The 19449-nt window shown below is 35.6% G+C and overlaps 1 protein-coding gene across 4 annotated transcripts in view; it reads left to right on the top strand.

Annotated features, from left to right (window-relative positions):
- The first annotated feature begins 4379 nt into the window (after positions 1 to 4379).
- Positions 4380 to 19449, top strand: part of PPP1R12A (protein phosphatase 1, regulatory subunit 12A) — a 136836-nt gene continuing 121766 nt past the window's right edge. For 2 of the 4 annotated variants that reach the window (XM_008566488.1, XM_008566487.1), the window contains exon 1: positions 4574 to 4884. In XM_008566488.1, the coding sequence (XP_008564710.1) occupies positions 4648 to 4884 (237 nt within the window). In that variant the 5' untranslated portion in view covers positions 4574 to 4647. Of the gene's footprint in view, positions 4885 to 19449 lie in introns of all 4 variants that reach the window. The other 2 variants (XM_008566489.1, XM_008566490.1) reach the window with 2 other exon arrangements.

Below are 19449 nucleotides of genomic sequence, written 5' to 3'. Positions count from 1 at the left end.
TGGACCTGGCAAAAAATTGTGATAAAGTTTGGGAAACACTAAATTAAGTAATTCATATGAATGGCCATGTGATGTTCTGACGATGAACATGATACAGGTTGGGAGTGAGTGATGTGCAACAAAGGTAAGTTTTCTCTTTAGCACTATGCCTGCACTAGCTAGACACTCATCTGATTCCCAGTTTTGGGGGACCAGAGGAGCTCCAAGGGAATATCAGCCACTACTTGTATTGTGCTAGGGTTAGGTTCTTGGGATGAAGCTAAATGTGGCAGAAAATTTATCCTGAAGAGTTAGAAGCAAGCTAACTGTTCGAGTAGTGGAAGGAACTGTTGGGTCTGAGAGTGAGACTGACCTTTTAACACAGAGGCAAGGCAAGGGGCTAGATGCTATGATTTGAAATCAGGATTGATTTCTAAGAAATGGAATCTGAAGCAAGTTAGAGTGATTACTATTGGTTCTAGTCAACTCCCTGGGTGGGACTGAATATCTTATGATGCTAGCAGACTATAAACTTTTCTTCGGGCTCTTAAATAAAATACTGTAAATAAATTATTATATAATGTAAGAGAGCTTAGCTCAGGTATAAAGATAAGACCTACAAGACCATAGTGCGTTGTTAACTATTCTATTCTCAAATGTAAAAATGTAATTAGAATTTCAGGATGCTCATAGGATAGAAGATTAAACATCTTTCAATTGTAGTATACTTTTATAAGCCAAAAAAAAAAAAAATTAGGGTAGAGAAAAACATAAATATATAAGTTAAAAGTATTTATCAATATCCTATGTACATTTTTGTACCAACATATAATTCCAATTGTATAACAGAAGTTAATGGGAAAAAAGAGTCACTGAACAGAAAGTTGGTTAACAGAAAATTTTAGTATGCTACATCGTATTAGTGATATATACCTTCACCATTATTTTATAAAGAACGTAAAGGCTGACAAAGCAGTGAGCTATCAATTAAACAAGCAAAGAAACGACTTAGATCCCAAGAGTTCTTAAGTCTTTTCTTTACAGTGGAGACAAATTTCTCTCTACATGTAAAAAAGTTTCTTATCAAATGGCAATTAACCAATCTTTTACTGAACAAAAGATTAATTCTGAGATTTTTATTTTAGCTTGGTTGATTTAAAATCAACCCAATATAACTTACTTTTCCTTTTCTTGTCCTGTGTTCACACATTACATTGTGATAAAATATAGTTTCAGGTTCCATTTGATCGTAGTAAATCTCCACATTGCATAGTTGGTACTAAGCCAAGGTCACACGCAAATACACACACGCGCGCGTGCACTTTTGTACCTACGTTGTTATATTCTTTCATTGTTTTGCTGATAATAAACATGAGTATAAATATAATATCAAATTATGCTGGATTCTTGGGTGATGGTATATATTATGCTGGATTCTTAGGTGATGGTGCATTCCAGTTTTTTCCTAGCAACATGCACAGGAAAAAATATCTATGTGTATAAGCATTTAAAACACATTTGTGATTTAATTAAAAATTGTTTAAATTGATCATAATTAACAAGTAAATTAATTGTTAGTAAGGGATATGCATAGCATAATTAAACTCTGAAAAAGATATATGGAGATAGTATTTTGACAATCTTGGGTAATTTATAAAGAAAACAAAATTTATTGCTTACAGTTTCAGAGGCTGGGAAGTCCAAAGTCCAGGGAACACATTTGGTGAGGGTCTTGGTTGTGGTGACACTGATCCAGGGATCTCACATGGCAGAAAATGGTGGAGCAGAGAGACAGACAGACTCTTCATGCTCGCCTTTTAAAGCCCTCAGAACCACACCCCTGACCACGATTATTAATCCATTCACTACAGAATGGTCCCACGATCTAATCATCTCTTCAAGGCCCCACCTTTCAATTACCATAATAGGATTTCCCACACACTTAACACTGTCACAATAGCGTCAAGTTTTGGGGGACACTCAATCCAAGGAAATTAATGATTTGCTGCAGAAAAAAAATAGCAAATTAATAAGTATAGGTGTATTTGCACTTCTATTTTAAGGCTTAATTTGACTTAAAGAAGTTGAAATGTATCCTCACATCCCAATCTACTTAAAGGCCATTTGGAAATGAAAATATTTGCATTTCTTCAATTCTTCTTTTGCTTAGACAAATCTTTAAGTTCACTCAGCTATTCAGGTAATATGAAATTATTGCTTTGTGTGTGTGTTTTAATAAAAAGTTTTGCCTGCTCTCTAATTAGCCATAGATCATCAGTATAATTAACTCAATAACAGCAATTTAAAAAGTATCCTCCTTTAAAAGACAAAGCAGGTGGCAGTTTAAAAGTGTTGTACTTCCAATGAGATAAACGTACAACTTCCTCAACCTTAGAGCTGTGGAAGAAGGAAAGCTAAACCCAGTGAAATCTGCATACATGAACACCCCAAGGTTTTAATTTTCTAAATTTATTTTATTTATTATTTACTGGTAGCTTTTGGGAACTAGACTTAAGTAGTTATGTTTTATTAATAAATGACTGTTTTATTAATTTCATATCCTGAAATAAGTGCTTGAATCAGAAATCGCATAGGTCCCACCAAACTTCTCTTGCCCAAATGAAAATTTGAAGTATTGACCTATATTCCAAGAGCACTTTAAAGAGCTATAAAATGGACCATAGCATTCTTGGAAAACAGTAAGGATAAGCATCAGTTTTTCTAGATAGAAGAACTGACAAAGGCAATCCTCAAATTACTTTTTTTTCATTCTGAGCGTATCTGTGGATAGGGATTTTGTATTAGTGCTAAGAGAGTTCTTCAGCACCTCACACCACCATTATTCAAAGGTCTAATATTATTATTGGAGTATTTTATGAACACACAATGGTGCATTTTATGCATGTTACACTTGTTTTCTATTTCTACAATATTTTCAGAGGAAATATTTTTACCCTAACCTGGATTCTATTACTATCCTAGTAATCATAATTCAGAAAATTCAGTTTTACAAGCAGATGGCTTCCTAATCAGATTTTAGTCAATTATTCTATTTCTCAATATGATAGGCTGCAACGTAATCTCTTGCATAAGGCATCCTGCTGAGAATAAGAAAAGCTTATTTGTTCACTGTTGTATACCCAGCATCTAGAACAATGCCTGACCCAGAACAGGTGCATATTTGCAGAATGAATCCTAATCCTGCTCTCAGTAAAATTAAGTAAATCGACTAGTTCTTTGGGGACAGAGTCTAAATGAACATTAAACTTCTATTCAATATGTTTTTATGACTTATTTTGCATCTAAACTCTCTAAAAAATAGCGGATGATAACAATGGGGCGTTTAGGAAAATATCAGTTGGTGGAGATTGCACATAGATGGCTCATAAGACATCAGTATTACAAATAGTGTACGCACGCATGTGTGGTCATACAAGGCAAAGTTAAAATCTTTTTTTACGACGATGATAAATTACAAAGACTTTTTGAGCATGTGACCTCAAGAGGTGGTTCAAATAAACGTCATTTTAAAAATTGTATCTTCAGTGCTTAGTACAGTCACTGGCTCATAGTAGGCATTCAATAAATATTGGTTGAATTAATTGCCTTTATTAACAGTCCTTTTGAATTCTAGACGCTGCTGGGTCTTTACCCCACCTTAGAAAGCGATGGGCTGGAATCAGAAATCCCTTAAAAGGTCAGGACCAGTAACAAGACTGAGTTAAGCTCGTGGGTATACCAGACAGGCTGAAAGCATTGAAGTAAGGGGAAGAGGACTTAAAATTAAGTGTGAGAGAAAAACCAAAACAAAACAACACTAAAAGTAAGCATAAGAGGAAAGACGTTTCTACAGTGGGGGTTGGCAGGAAGCCACAGCAATTACCACCGGTCCACCCTTGTCAATATGTGGGCACTTCGGTAACTACCACGAAAGCCCTCGGATACACAGACCCCACTTTTAAAAGGTTCTTATCAATACTGAGATGCCCAAGTTTATTCGAGTTCCTTAAAACGAGCAAACACAAGCACCTAATTCACGACCTATCCTCCATTCCATTCAAATAACGCAGCCAACAGGAAAATCCTCCGCCCTAAGCAAACGACTCCGCATAGCTGAGACAGCCCTGGAGGCAGGTCTGCCCTGTAGAGAGCCTTGTAGCCCGACTGCAGGCCTCCTACACCCCGGGAGCCCTCAGCCGGGTAGGACAACCTTCTCTCCCAGCCTCCTCCCTTCCAGGTTGGTCCCGGCCTCCGCAGCCCGGACAGCACCGGCCACACCCACTTCCCTCCGGTGGCCGGGCCGCCCCCGCCACAGTTTGCAGGAGGGCTCTTCCTGGGGCGGGCGCAGGACCAGGGCGCATGCGCACTGGCCGGAAGGCGCCTCCCTACCCGGATCTCGCGAAGTTACGTTAGATGGGCTGCCGGTGAAGGGTGGCGGTGCCGGGGGCGGGAGGGCTTCTGTGGTAGGGAGGGAGGTCCGCTCGGCCGGGCGCGCCGCCCCAGTGCTCTGTGGGATACTGGAAGTCTCGAGCGTCTCCTCCCGGTTCCCAGCCCTCCTCTGGCCTGCACTCATAGAAACAGTCACACACCCCCTTCCTCCCCTCTCTTCCCTCTCCGCCTCCCCCCTTCCCCGCCTCGCGATAAGAAGACCCGGCGGTAGGAGAGGGGATGAAGATGGCGGACGCTAAGCAGAAGCGGAATGAGCAACTGAAGCGCTGGATCGGCTCCGAGACGGACCTCGAGCCTCCTGTGGTGAAGCGCCAGAAGACCAAGGTGAAGTTCGACGATGGCGCCGTCTTCCTGGCTGCTTGCTCCAGCGGCGACACGGACGAGGTCCTCAAGCTGCTGCACCGCGGCGCCGACATCAATTACGCCAATGTGGACGGACTCACTGCCCTGCACCAGGTCTGTGTGCCCCGCCGCCGGCCCTCCTGACCCTGAGGGTCCTCGTCGGCCTGCCGCCAGGGCCTGACCTCCCCTCTCGACCTCCTGAGGCTGGGGGGTGGCGGGAGACTCCCTGGTGCGGGGTGAGTGGGCGGCTTCTCCGGAGGGAGGGGAGGGAGGGAGAGAATTCGTGGAGGGAGGGCGATGGGCTTGAGGCCCCCCCTTCAGAACAGTTGCTGTTGGAGTTAGGAACCGGGTGGTTTCCGGCGCATAGGGGAAAAGGGACTGTGGTCGTCTTGGGGCCCCCTGGCCATTTGTGGACGTGTGTCTGGGGTATGGGATCGAGACAGGGAGGGGTGTAGTGGGGTTGAGCCTGGGCTCTGGTGTCAGTGATATATTTGGGGGTAGGGGAAGAATGCCGAAGAACGGTTAACGAGGGGCGTTAGGGACTCTTGAGCAGATGGACGTCTTTGGCTCGTAGGTGGGCATTGGATTTGTTGTATTTTTTAGGACTTGATTACAAATGATGATGATAATAATAGTAATCAAGAGCCCAAAGCTGAATGCTCTGAGCGAACGATTTCCTGTTTTCTCCTTTATTACTCTTGGTCACTGGGGAGGGGAAAACGGGGTGTAGTTAGCTGATCTGCACCGGCTGAAAGGGAGGTGATGGAAGTGGGTAGGGTAATTGAGAGTTCTAAAGGGCTTGCCCATCTCCGGTCCCGAACGTTTTGAATCTGGTACTCGAAGAGTTTGCCGCAGTGTCAGAGATCCTTGAGCCCCAGTCCTGGGGTGTGCATTGAGGTTAGAAAGAGAAAAATAAAGACGGAGCACTCTTTTCAAAGCCGGTTACCAAGCTTGGATTTTTCTTTAGGGGGTGGGAAAAAAGAAAGCTGGTCACAAACTTCTCAAAATGGATGCTTTGTGCATATTAAAGTTTTATAGTAGTCTGATTGGGATCTCTCAATGTTAGCCAAATAAGGAGAAACTATTGGCAATCCAGAGATAATGTTGCTTTGCCTTTAACAGGCCAAAAGCAACATAACACGTAGAGTTCTGCATAAAAAGCAGTTTTTTAAGTGATAGTAATAGGTGACAAGCCATATACTTTCTATTTTCTTAGTGGGCAATTTGGAATTACTAGAAAATGATTTCACAGCAATAGCATCCCCTTACAATGAAAAGACCTGGAAGCTATTTCAAAGTTGCCTTAGTTGTATGTGGAAGATAGTGGCTATATTTTGAGTAACACTGTAGTAAAAACTTGTTTGGGAGTTTGGAACTTAAGTCTTTATATTTCTATAAGCCTAAGAGGCTATATATTATAATGAATATTAACTTGATGTCTTTTTAAACGAGAGGTGTCTGGTTGACATTTTTCCTTTTACTCCTTTTTAAACAAGTGATGACCAATTTTAAGTTTTATTTAATCAAATTAGCATATCAAACTTGGCATATAACCTGTGTTTACAAAATTGACTGGATGCATTGAAATGACTGACAAATTGCAGGACAAATCTGGAATTCCAAATGTGGCATCCAGTAAAATTACAGCATGGTCTTTAGCTCTTTCTCTATTCCGTTAGTTTAGATTCTCTAATGTATAGCAAAGTTTTTATTTGGCTGAAGTTTATTTTAAGGCATAGCATAACTCTAGATATTAAAAAACATGTTGTTGAGGAAGAAGCTTTTGACATTTGAAATGTTAATGTAATTATGTAAGATGAAGTATCTTTCCAAATTTCTTTCAAGTAAAATTTACACGTTGTAGTATGAAATTGATTCTGAAAAACACAGTTATTACTGTATGTCTGAGATCAGGATAATTGGATAATGGTTCACATCAATATGTTTTATTAAAATGATCAAATAGAAACTTAAAGTTATTGCTGTTTTGGAAGAACCCAGTTGTATTGGCTTGCAAGAAAAGGAAGACTTCTAATCCTTATATTAATGTACTATTGGTTGAGGTAGGAAGAGGTAATCCATGTAAGGGACTTCCTAAGGTCTTTTTTTCTCTTCTCAATTTGCATGTTTCAAGAATTATCAGTTACCAATGTTTTCCTGATTAAGCAAATTCAGTGATTAGTTTGGCATTATGTAGATGTAGTCTTTATTGGGTATTTTTTTAGTTGACAAGCATTTAAGTAGAAGTTTCTAAGTTTGTGCCCTTTGCAAAATATCTTTCTGTAATTTATCTGTACATTCCCTGAATCAGTGATGCCGGAGTCTTTAGAATATCAAGCATTAAACTTTTTACTGTGTTTTCTTAACTCTCATTTATCAGCTCTTTTTTCCCATTGTGACTGTGAGAATAAGAAGTTCACTTTGGGCAAATTCAGGACAACAGATAGTGAAAGGCGATAAATAAACTTTTTTAAAAAGAACCGCAGAAAAATTTTAGGCTTTTAAGAAATCTCTTGAATGCTGCTTGTTTTTAGTAGGTACATTATAAAACCTAAAATGATCACTGATTTCTTTAGTAGTTCTTGAATAGTTTTTTTACTTTAACCTCTCAAAGGATTGTAGAATACCTAAAATGTTTCTACCAAATAATTATTGGTTAGTCTTTTTGAATATTCATTTACTTTTTTGGTTTTGATCAAATGTTTTATATTACATTGTCAGGAGAACCATGAAGTTTTAGGAACTTCACAATCCACAAATATACTACTTAAAGTAATATTTTCCTTACATTTTTTAATACAAAGTTTATATTTGTTTCCATTTTTTAATATAAACAGTTTATATTTATATTTATATTCTTTATTAATTGGCTGAATGTGCTCTCTCATTAGAAGTTAAAAAAGATAGTCTTTATTTAGCTTTTTTTTTTTTTTTTTGGTATAGAAATATGTCATCCATACAGGAGAAAAAGCAGTGTTTTTTGTCAAATTTCCTATCTTGGTCTCTTTCCCTCATCAATCCCTCCACCCCCAGCCGGAAAACAGTCCAAAAGTAAGCATATGATATAAATTTCTGACTTTTCTAGAACTGAGGTCTAGAATAGGATTTCATTTTTATTAGTGGGCAATAATCAGCTTCTGATTTTATAGTTACCTGGTAGAGTTTTATAGTATATGATTATATCTGTATTTCATCATACTTTATAAAGATTTCAGGAGATTAATAAGGTTATATATAGAATGCCTTATTGCTGAATCTTACTGACACTGGTGTGCATAAAATGCAGGATTGAGATTTCTTTCGACAGTTTTGAGTTTAGTCTTTTGATTTTAACCTTAAAATCTTATCTCCTTCCTCTGGGCCAGCAACTTCCAAGTCAGTTTCTAGTTCTCTCATTTATGCAGAGCTCCAATTTCTCATTTCCGTTTTTCTTCTGATGATTTATTGATTTAAAATGAAATAGTACATGTATTGTGATTTTATATTTTAAAAATCTATCTTTAAGGAGAGATACAGTAAAAATGCAGGTCCAACCCCTTTGCCATAGAACAGCAATTACTGTTAATTGCATTAATCTTTGTGATTTCTTCAAAGGATTTCTTATTGTTCAAAAATAGGTTTTCATAGTTGTAATTCAGTTTTATAATCTACTTTTCTCACTTAACATTAGTTTAGATATATAATTTTTTTCACATCTTTGACTTTACCAGCATCCTTTTTCAGTCTTAGTAAGTTCCTTAGTCAGTTTTTATGTCATTGTCAAGAATTTTTTTCAGCCTAAAACAAAGCATATCTTTCCTCACCAAGCCAATTTTTTTCATTGATGCCGCTGTTTCTGTTAATGTCATAATCTCTAGATCAAATTAAACATTTATTGTTCACTCATTTCCCTTGTCTGCATATATCCAGTCTTCTAGCTGAGTCTTTTCTTCACAATAACTTTGCATCAGTTCTTTTCCTAGCCACTCTTATTATCAACCTAGTTCATACCTTTATTATTTTTACCCCTATGGTATAGTAATAACTTAATTGTTTTCCCTGCCTCTGTTCTTCCCCTGGTTTAATACAGTATATATATGCTATCAGATTAACCTTTTAACAGTATCATTTGTGTCACTCCTCTAAATTTTAGATTTAAAACATTGGTATCCCCCCATTGTGTTGTATCCTTTACTCTGTAGAAGTTGGTTATCTTGCTTTCCATTTCAACTAGATCTTTACCTTTTTATGTTTATGCCTGAAGTCATGCTTTGTCTGCCACTAGAATATCCTCCCTTCCTTCTTTGCCAGTCAGCATCCAGGTCATTCTTCAGGGTTCAACTCAGTTACCATCCAGAAGGGATCTTTCTGTCCTTTGAACTTATGTAACACTATGGCACTGGAGAGATTCTTTTCTCTGGGTTGTTCACTGTACCTTACACTCTTCCTCTTTTCTGCTATTAAAACACTTCTTACTGAATAGTATTTGTAAGTTTGTCTTTCCTGGTAGACAGTAAGGAGCCAATCTTCCACATTTTTGTATTTCCAGAACCTGGCACATAGTAAGTGCTTACTAAAGGTTTACTGAATTATGTCTTTTACCTGATATCATAGATATGAAGTTTTATAGTTATTTACATATTGTAAGATACATCTTTGAAACCTTAACATCCAGATACTTAGAATATTGTTCTTGCACATAATAGAACTCGTGTGTTCACGAGACAAATGAAAAACTTGTGTGTCTTCTGCATATTTTAAAAAATATATTGAGATTTAAAATCTTAATATCAATTTTCTTTCTATTAAAAAATCCTGAAGTAGTTTAAATTTTGGTTATCTGATAGAAAAATATTATATCTAGTTGAGTCATTAATTAACTACTTCGGAATACAAAGTAGAATTAGATCAACGTTCTATGCTATTATAATTTTTAAATCTTTCCTTTTACTTTTTAATACAGACAGATTGTAGATAGTTTTAGTATGAAATTCTTTTACTCTTAAAATACAAATTTGATCTACTTCTAAGGGAGCCATTTGAAGTTTCTTTGTAAAGTATGTGACTCACCTCTTGTCAGTAAAAGGAGTACTTTGTGTAGTATTTTCTTCTTAAGATATAAAGTGTAAAAGAGACTGGAAGCAGTTAATTTTGAATTGCTTTTTAGGGAATAGTTTATTATCTATGAAAAGCATGTTTAAAACCGAATTTAGAGTTTATAACGTTACCCTTTTTTTGGTGGGGGATTTTAAGGTCTTGGAAGAACCTATTGGATCACTTCTAAATAGTATTAAAATGTGTGTTTAAAGAATGTACAGTGTAAATTATTTTCTTTACATAATTTTCTCTTTAGAAACACTTTATGCTAATTGCTCTCAAAACTTTTCATTGAAGGGCCGGCCTGGTGGCGCACTGGAGAAGTGCGCCGGTTGGGAGCGCGGTGGCGCTCCCGCCGAGGGTTCGGATTCCATGTGGAGACCGGTTCCCGCTCACTGGCTGAGCACGGTGCAGGCGCAGCACCGAGGGTTGCGGTCCTGTTGCCGGTTCCCGGTGCAGGCACGACACCGAGGGTTGTGATCCCGGTCAGTAAAAAAGACAAAAAGGAAAAACAAAACAAAACAGAAAAAACTTTTCATTGAAATCATCCTAAATCAGTTGTAAACAAGCAAAAAAACTCAACCCTAGACTGGCCCCTCACTTTCTACAAATAAAGGGACAACCCTAGCCATATATGGGGTATTCTGGTAGGGTACCAGTGCCCACACTGTTGTCGTTACAATGCTTTCTCTGCAGTTGCCCCTTCTGTGCTTCCTGACAACAGTTTTGTGGTCTGACTTTGAAGTGTCATAACCAAGACTATCTTTCATGTGCTTCAGCTACAGTATGATTGCAAGCTGTGACTTAGCATTTTCTAGTATAGCAAGGTAGAAGCACTAGGTGGAATAGAGGAAATTTTTTTTCATCATCCAATTGTTACCACATTTTACAAATACTGTTCACATAAGAAAAGTACTTGTACTTCAAAAACAAACAAAAAGACCCCAAAAAACTACTTAGATGATTTTTAAAAGATAACTATTTAGAAAGCTTTTATTAGGTAGAGGGATAAAACATTGATTTTTTACTACTGTAACATATTACTTCTTGACAGTTTAATGAAGTTGCTATTTTCATTGCCTCTGTGACTGCAAAATATTGCCATCTTTTATTCCACCTTTCTTTTGAAAGTTTGTGGGGTTTCACAATCGTGTTGAAAAGATGGGATATTAGCATTTTGGTACATCTCTTTCAAAAGTTGAAGACCTCCAACAGTTGTTTTGGATTTTATTCTAAGTTGGGGTTGGATATGTAGTAGCCATGACTTACCACAGTGTTTTAGGGAGAGGTGCTTTTATAAACAATATCATTTAATTCTCACATCCTTTTTCTCTTGCTCAGGGTTACCAGTATACTAAATGGCAGAGCTGGGATTCTAAAGCAGGTCTATCTGATTCCAGAGCCCCAAATTAACTCTGTGCTAGGTGTCTTCTTTTATTTCTGAAGAAAGTATTCTTAAATCTTTTAGTCATTATGATAGTGATTAGTAGTTGGAGGTTTCCCTGTAAATCAATGAATCAAATGAAAAACACACACATGTAATTTTTTTCTTCACTTTCTTTTTTAGCTAGCCAACACTTTTAAGACCTTTCTGTGTAATTGAAATGTAATAGTACTATATCTAAATTAATCTCAGAATTCAAAATTGTACTACATTTTAGAAACTGCCAAGATCATTTTTGACTGATGACTACATGCAGAATATTTGATCAAGTTCTTTGGGAAGTTGCAAAGGAAGTTACAATAAGGGAAACAAAAACACTCCTTTTCAGAATAGAGTTTAGTCCTTAAACCTTCATTTTTCTTTATCCTGATAACAATTTATATTACTGCTTTTGCCATTTTTATATACTCATTTACAGTAAATTTTTTTATCCATACATGCACATATTTGACTCTTTAAGAGATAAATTATAGGTAAGTTCATATCAGGGATATTAAAAAAATAATTTCCAACTTGTCACTATCATTTAGCTTACTCTCCTGCAATTTATTTTCTGTACAGTGATTATTGATACTTAGAACTTGGGACATTGCATGAAATGCTGATAAAGTTATTAAGTTAACTTCTGAGTTAGTAAAATGGACTTTTTAATGTTAATCATGTTTGCTTTCACCTGGGAGTCTTGTTAGTAAGAATATCAAGTTACAAGAATATTCTATTTCTTAAATCATTTTGTAATATTTAGCCAAATTATATATCAGGTCTTAATTTGGAAAAGGCAGTAGGATTTGTTTCTTATTGGTGAAAATGTGAAATGTGATTTACTTATTGCTCATGAAATCATTGATTCTCAGAACTTTATATTTCATGGACCAATAAAATTTTTTTTTACATTTTGGTCACTGAAAGAGCATAGCCTTTTTATTTTTCTGTGTAAGAGCATTAAAAACAAACAATTTGATCAGCTGCTGTTAATGTCATTATTTCATAAAGAAAAAGGTATTTAGCAACCACAAAAGGATGTATGTAGTATCCAAATAAAGGACAGTTGGGACTCATACATTAATCTATAAAGTTGTTGATAGATTGACAACAGGTGTTCTTGATGCTTTTTCATGTAAGTAGAGAGAGTAGCTGAGTGTGAACAGATCTCATAACTTCATTGGTGTCCTGCTTTTGGTAGGGTATGGTAGAGTACAGGTGGCAGAAGGCCAGATTATCAGGGTACAAGTGCCACAGCCCCTGGTCACCCAAGAAAGAGCAAAAAAGAATTTATCTGAAGGGATTCAAGAGATAGATGAAAGCTTTCTTTGGGAGTTACTGGTTCCATATTTATACTTCCATAAGTCTTTGCACATGTTATCTTCTTCTGGAATGTATTTCCCAGCTTATTTATATTAAGGCTTAGCTCAAAGTACTAAGTGTGAACTTGCTTGACCGCTGGGACACACAATGACTCTTAGGGTTTAAACTCTAAGTTTGGCACTTATACATACACTACCTGCTTTTGTTAGTATATCTTATCTCCAGGCAAAATAGTAAATCCTTAAGTAGGGACTTTGATTTAGTTTTCTATCAATCCCCTTTAGTATCTGCATTTTATTTTAGCAGGTGCAGAGTAAATTTTTATTATTTAAAAAAAAACAATGTAAACTGATGTTTTGAAAAACAGAGTTTATAGAAAACAAAATGATGACAATTTGTGTGGGTAAATATAACAGCACTAACAAACATTAAAAGTGTTCTAATAAAAATTGGTACCAACAACATACTTTTGTAATACTTATGTTGTAAAGGTAGCAATTATTACCATCAAAATTTATCAGGATCTTAGACTTACTTTTGAAATGGAATATATTACTGATTACCAATACAAGTAGAATTTTGCTCAATTTATGTAATTTACTTTAAAAATGAATTTCTTAATTTTATTCTTTTTTTTTTTTTTTTTAATTTTCTTTGTGGCTGGTGGGCATGGGGATCCTAACCCTTGATCTTGTTGTTATCAGCAAAGTGCTCTCCCAAGTGAGCTTACTGGCCAACCCTCTAAAAATGAATTTCTTTAAACAAATCCTTGGGTGTTCATTTAGAAAAGGAATCTGTAGTATACTAGCATTAAAAGCAGTGTGTATTTTCTAGCGGATTTAGTCACACTTCTTCCTGTATTTTATTTTATTTTTAATTGAAACATAATGATTTTATATATCTGTGGGGTACAGGGTTGGATATCAAACCTATGTGCAATATGTGATGCTCAAATCAGGATAATTAGTATATTCAGCATTATACAATGTAATCATTTTTTGTGGCTCTAACAATTTCTCACTAAACCTCCACCCCCTCCCTATTTCCCATCTCTGGTAACCTCAATTCTGTCCTCTCCTTTTGAAAGTTCAATGTATTATTGAATCACACTTTTTTATAGATAACATTTGCAGTATTTTCTGACCTTATTAGTATTTTGGTTTTTTATGTTTTCATTGATGTGCTGGCAAACTGTAGAAAGACAAACTTGATTTCCATGTTACAGTGCTGTAAGTGTGCTTGCTCAGTTCATATGCTCTTTCATGGGTGGAGACATTCCACGTTGTCATGTGTTATATAGGCATTTCTGAAATGACATTCAGTGGAAACCATGGAAAGAAGTGAAAACATTCCTCAGCTGTCACCTTTTTAGTAATCTATTTAAATGCGTGATGTGCTTTGAGTGATATATTCTGCAGGAAGAGCCTCAGTTAAATATCTTTACTTTAATTTGATTATTAACTCATATTTGAGCAAAAATTACTTTTTTTGTTAGTTAACATGATCTCTAACAAAACCCTTAAAACTGTAGAAAGTTCATGTCATTTTTCTGAATACTTCATGGTGCAAAGGAAATTAAATTTTGTGAGATGTGAATTGACACCTTCTTAAAAGTTAGTGACCATGTGGGAAATTGTATTTTCATGGACTGATTCTTAACAAACACACCATCAATTACCTTTTACTTTGTAGTACACATACTAAAGTTAATATATTTCTTTAGTCTTCAAAATTATTTTAGATGGTAATAAACTTATTACAGTATTTATGCTCTTGCTTGGAACATGCCTAGAGCTCTTCTATTGGAGCTTCAGTTCCAGAAATTCTTTTGATTATCCTCAGTATTGAATTTTTTTTTTTTTCCTTTCAGGAGAGTTTTTAATTTTGGAAATGATAGTTATTTGGAAATGTGTCTGGTGAATAAGATAGGTCATGATAGTAATCTTGGTTAATAAATACTATTGGTGATTAAATGATATTTTCCCAAAAGCTTATTCTTAATTGGAATGTGATTGTAAAGAGGACATCTTGGATTTTAGTTAATGTGTAATGATGTGTAATGATATGAAATGGAAATAGTACAAAGTGCTATGGAAGCTCATGAAACTCATCTCACATAGATTTGGGGAGAAGGAAGGCTTTCTTTATAAAGTTAATTGAGCTCTGCTGAGTGATGAATAGAAGTTAGCCAAGGTTGTGAAGGAGGGAAGGGTATGGGAAACTATTTCAGAAAGAGGAAATAGCATGTGCAAAGACCTGGATGTGAACAGAAGTGTTGAAGGCTTTTAATCATATTTATACATTTTTCCCAAATAAAAACAGTTTTAAAAATTTAAGAAGAATAATTATTTAAATAATTAAAACATTGTAGAAAAATATGAGAGAAATTAAATGCTATCCAAATTTCCAGAACTAGAGGTAGTCCCATTCAGAACTTTGGTAAACTCCCTTTTATACATCTCTGTACGGATATGTAGTTTTCTATCAGTGGGATCATACTTAATTTTCTGGTTTATAACCTGTTTTTTAAATTATACATTTTTAGAAATATTTCTGTGCTAATATTAATATGCATTTTCCCTTTTAATAAGTAACATAGTATTCTGCTGTTAGGATGTACATGTGTATGTGCGCATGCAAACACAAAAACTTATTTTCCTTGTTTTCTTATGATGGACATTTAGTGTACTTTCCACTTTCTCATGTGGTGGATATTATACCATGTACATCTTTACTCATCACATTTTACTCTTAGGATTGTTTTTTAGAAATCTCACTTGCAGTTTTATGTGTTTTGCTCAAAATAACATGCTGTTTTAATGCTAGTTTATGCAAAAGTCACTTTTATTAAAGTTTCTGATATATTGAATATGGCAAACTAACCTGGAAAGTATTCCTGCTGATACATATCTGTTACATTCATGTGGTAATGTTATTCCCTATAAGTCACCCATAGGAAAACTGTTTTATCTCTTCCTTACTCTGTATGTGTGTGTGTGTGTGTGTAAAATTTGTTGTAATTTACTCAGAGAAGCAATTGGGGAAGAGAAAAGATAAAAAGTGTTCTTCCTTTTTTCTTTACATACACTTAGTTTTAGTCTTCTAGAGTTTTGAAGTGTATAAGTTATTAAACATATTAATCAGTGTTTGTATTCTACATTGATATGATGCTGTTATTCATTTAAATTAGTGATTAAGTCATTCACGCAACAAATATATAGACTATCATTTGCCATATGCCTGGTCCTGTTCTAATCTCTAAAAACAATGGTCCCTGCCTACATGTAGTATACAATCTAGTTGGGGTGGCAGTGTGAACAAATGATTAGTTTTAGTGAGTGCTAGAGTAGAGATACAGGGTGAAATGAAAGTTTTTACTAGGAGGAGTTAATCTGGAATTTCAGGCAAGGTATCCCTGAGAAAGCTACATAGATTATAGCTAATTTATCAACAGATGTCTTGAGCCTTTTATGACCCTGTTCCCTCCTGGTTTGTCTTCTGAAGCACCTGTTCAGTTTCCCTTTCTGATCTATTTCTTTCTTTCTTAAAGATGAGTGTTTCTAAGGTTCTCTCTTATATGTGTGTTTTTTCTTTTCTATATCATTCATTCCTGTAGTTTCAACTGTTTTCTTTTTATATGATCTGTTCTCTTTTCTATATGATCCACATCTTATTTTTTATATCACCAGTCTTCGATTTGCTAAGCTAAAATCTCAGGGTCATCTTCTGTTTTCTTCTTCACTTCTTATATGTTAGTCAGTCTTCCCCACCACATACACTCATGAAAAAGAAATCCATACCAGCTTTTATATATCCATTTAACAGATATTAAAGGCCTACTCTGTGCTAGATAATTTTTAACTGCTGAGGGGTGGGATGCATTTTGAACAAAACAGGTAAAAACAGTACCCTCATGGAGTCTACAGTAACATGAAATTACTTAGCTATCAGGGAAATGCAAATCAGAACCACAGCAAAGTGCCAGTTCACTTCCACTGGGATGGCTATAATAAAGACAGATAATAATAAGTGTTGGCCAGGATATGAAGAAGTTGGAGCCCTCATACACTGCTGGTGTTAATGTAAAATGGTGTAGCCACTTTCAGAACACTCTGGCATTTCTTTAAAAGGTTAAATATAGAATTACCATCTGACTTAGCAATTCTACTCCTAAGTATATACCCAAGAAAAATGAAAACGTGTTCACACAAAAACTTGTACATTAATGTTCACAGCAGCATTATTCATAATAGCCAAAAAGTGGAAACAACATAAATGTCTATCAGTTGATGAATAGATGAATAAAGAGGTATATTTTGTCACTAGAATCAGTGGAATATTATTCAGCAATAAAAAGGAATGAAGTATTGATACTTGCTGCAAAGACGAATCTTAAAAACATTATGCTAAGTGAAAGAAGCCGGTCACAAAATACCACTTTATGTGATTACATTTATATGAAATGTCCGAATAGGCAAATTTGTGGAGACAGGAGGCAGATAAATGGTTACCAGAGGCTGGAGGTGTTGAGGGGAATTGATGAGTAACTGCTAATGGGTAGGGCATTTCTTTTTAGGCTGACAAAAATATTCTAAAATTGTGGCAATGGTCGTACAACTCTGTGAATATACTAAAACCCATTTAATTGTATACTTTAAATGGGTTATTGTATGGTATATGAATTATCTCAGTAAGCGGTTATTTTTTTTAAACAGCAAAATCACTTATATACTTATCAGGGTTTACCAGTAAAAGTTGAGGCACTGGCAGAGGCAGAGGAATATCTTCTTCGAGTTTCCCATCCCCAGGTTAGGTGTGGTGTTAGTTACTGTAGTTTTGATGGTGAATAAGACAGCCAGACATTGCCCCTGGCCTAACATATTTTGCAGTCTTCTAGAGTATAGAGGTAAATTTACAGGCAATTATAAATTTACATCGTTTTTGTGTAATGATGTGTAATGATATGTAATGGAAGTTGTACAAAGTGCTATGGAAGCTCATGAAGCTCATGTCACATAGATTTGGGGAGAGTGAAGCCTTTCTGTATAAAGTTGATTGAGCTACTGAGTGATGAATAGAAGTTAGCCAAGGTTGTGAAGGAGAGAAGAGTATGGGAAACTATTTCAGAGAGAGGGAATAGCATTTGCAGAGACCTGGAGGTGAACAGAAGTGTTGAAGGATTTTAATTAGGTTAAATGAGACAAGTTTTCTAAGAAAAGTCACTGTGGCTGCAGGATGGACAATGCACTGCAAAGAGGAAAAGGCTAAAGTCAGAGAGACAGTTTAGGAAGTTGAATAGTGTGTGGCATGAACTAGTTCAGTAACAGTTGGGTTAGAAAATAATAGATGCACCCAAGGCATATTTAAGAAATAGAATTGGTAGGAATTGGAAATAGATTGGCATGAGGGAGTATGAGTCAAAAATGTGAGTGCACTTGGCTTCTGGTTTAAACAACTAGGTGAATGGAGATGCTTTTCACAGCATGCAGTAAATGTTTATTATGTTCTTACTATACAGGTCAGGAACAGACTATTGATATTGCAGAATGATACTGGGAGAGGCAAGTAAACAAGAAATTAAAGTAAAATGTGAAATGTATGCTAAAGGATATAGAAGGTTTTGTGCCAGCGTGGAGGAGGGATGGCCTAACTAGAAACAATATATTGAAATCTTGCTTCAAGTTGGTTTTTTGTCTTGGACTTAGTCTTTTCTCTTAGGTCTCTCTGGATCCCTGGAAACATGAAGATCAAATAAAAAACAACTTACGGAGCTTCAGAAAAAACATAGATAAGGATCATGGTCAGAGTTTTCTTTTAGGGTTTTCAGTGAACTAACTAAAAATAAATGCAAAATTTTCTGTTTGTTTTTCTGTACCTTTCAATTCAAAAGAATTAGTTAAGAACTTCTAAGTAAAGCCAAATTGACTTTTGTGATATTATTGTGTGTTAGTAGGAGTGTAGGGGTATGTGTTTTTAGGGATATGGAGAGGAGCAGAGCACAGAACTTTGGAGAGGAATAAAAGAGTGATAGTGCTAATAACAACCTACAAGTCTTTCATTGCCTGAAATAATGCACTATGAAAATAAGGTCATAGGTTAAGATGGGAGGTGAGAGTATATTTTCTCAGAGCATGTTGGGTGTTTCTAAGAATTGTACAGTTAAATTTATTCAACAATCTAACTTGCTCAGTTTCTAAATTTACTAAGTAAAGTTTTCAGAGAAAATAAAGGTAAAATATTAGTTATAATTAAGAAACTTATACCTTGTTACACTTTTCTTATGCCTAATGTATTTTAATTTTTTCTTTTTTTGCTCGAAATATTATTGGACTTGCTTTGAGTTTTTGATTGTGAGGTTTTTTTTGCATATTTTAATGTTTTTTACATTTTCACAGTTAATGAGAAAACTAGCAGTTGTCCAAAAATGTTGTGTGGTTTGACCTTGAGCAAGCATGATTAGACTTATTTCAGCTTAAATGAAATAGGAAATGGTTATTATATATTAAACTTTAAATGACATAGCATCTTTTTCCATTTTCAACCCTCCCTTGACATTTAGAACCAATCTTATGTGTGGAAATATATGTGTGTGTGTTTCATTTTTGAAATGAACTGAGAGTATATAAGTTTTTCTCCTTCCCAAAACACTTAAATGTAAAAAAGTTAATTACAAGACAGTATCCCATTTGGGGGGAAAAAGTTATTTGCATAGGAAAAAAAATCTGGGAAATTATCCCAACTGTTAATAGTGGTTGTCCATGGGAGGGAAATAAAGATTTTGAATTATGTCATCTTTGAATCTTTTACAACAAACAGAAAAAAAATGATGAATCTGAACTGGAGGAAAAAAAGCT

Source organism: Galeopterus variegatus, unplaced genomic scaffold (genome assembly GCF_000696425.1).
Source record: "Galeopterus variegatus unplaced genomic scaffold, G_variegatus-3.0.2 Scaffold246, whole genome shotgun sequence".
Classification (NCBI taxonomy): Eukaryota; Metazoa; Chordata; class Mammalia; order Dermoptera; family Cynocephalidae; genus Galeopterus; species Galeopterus variegatus.
The sequence above is the reverse complement of the archived record's forward strand: the minus strand, read 5'-3'. Positions and strand labels throughout refer to the sequence as shown.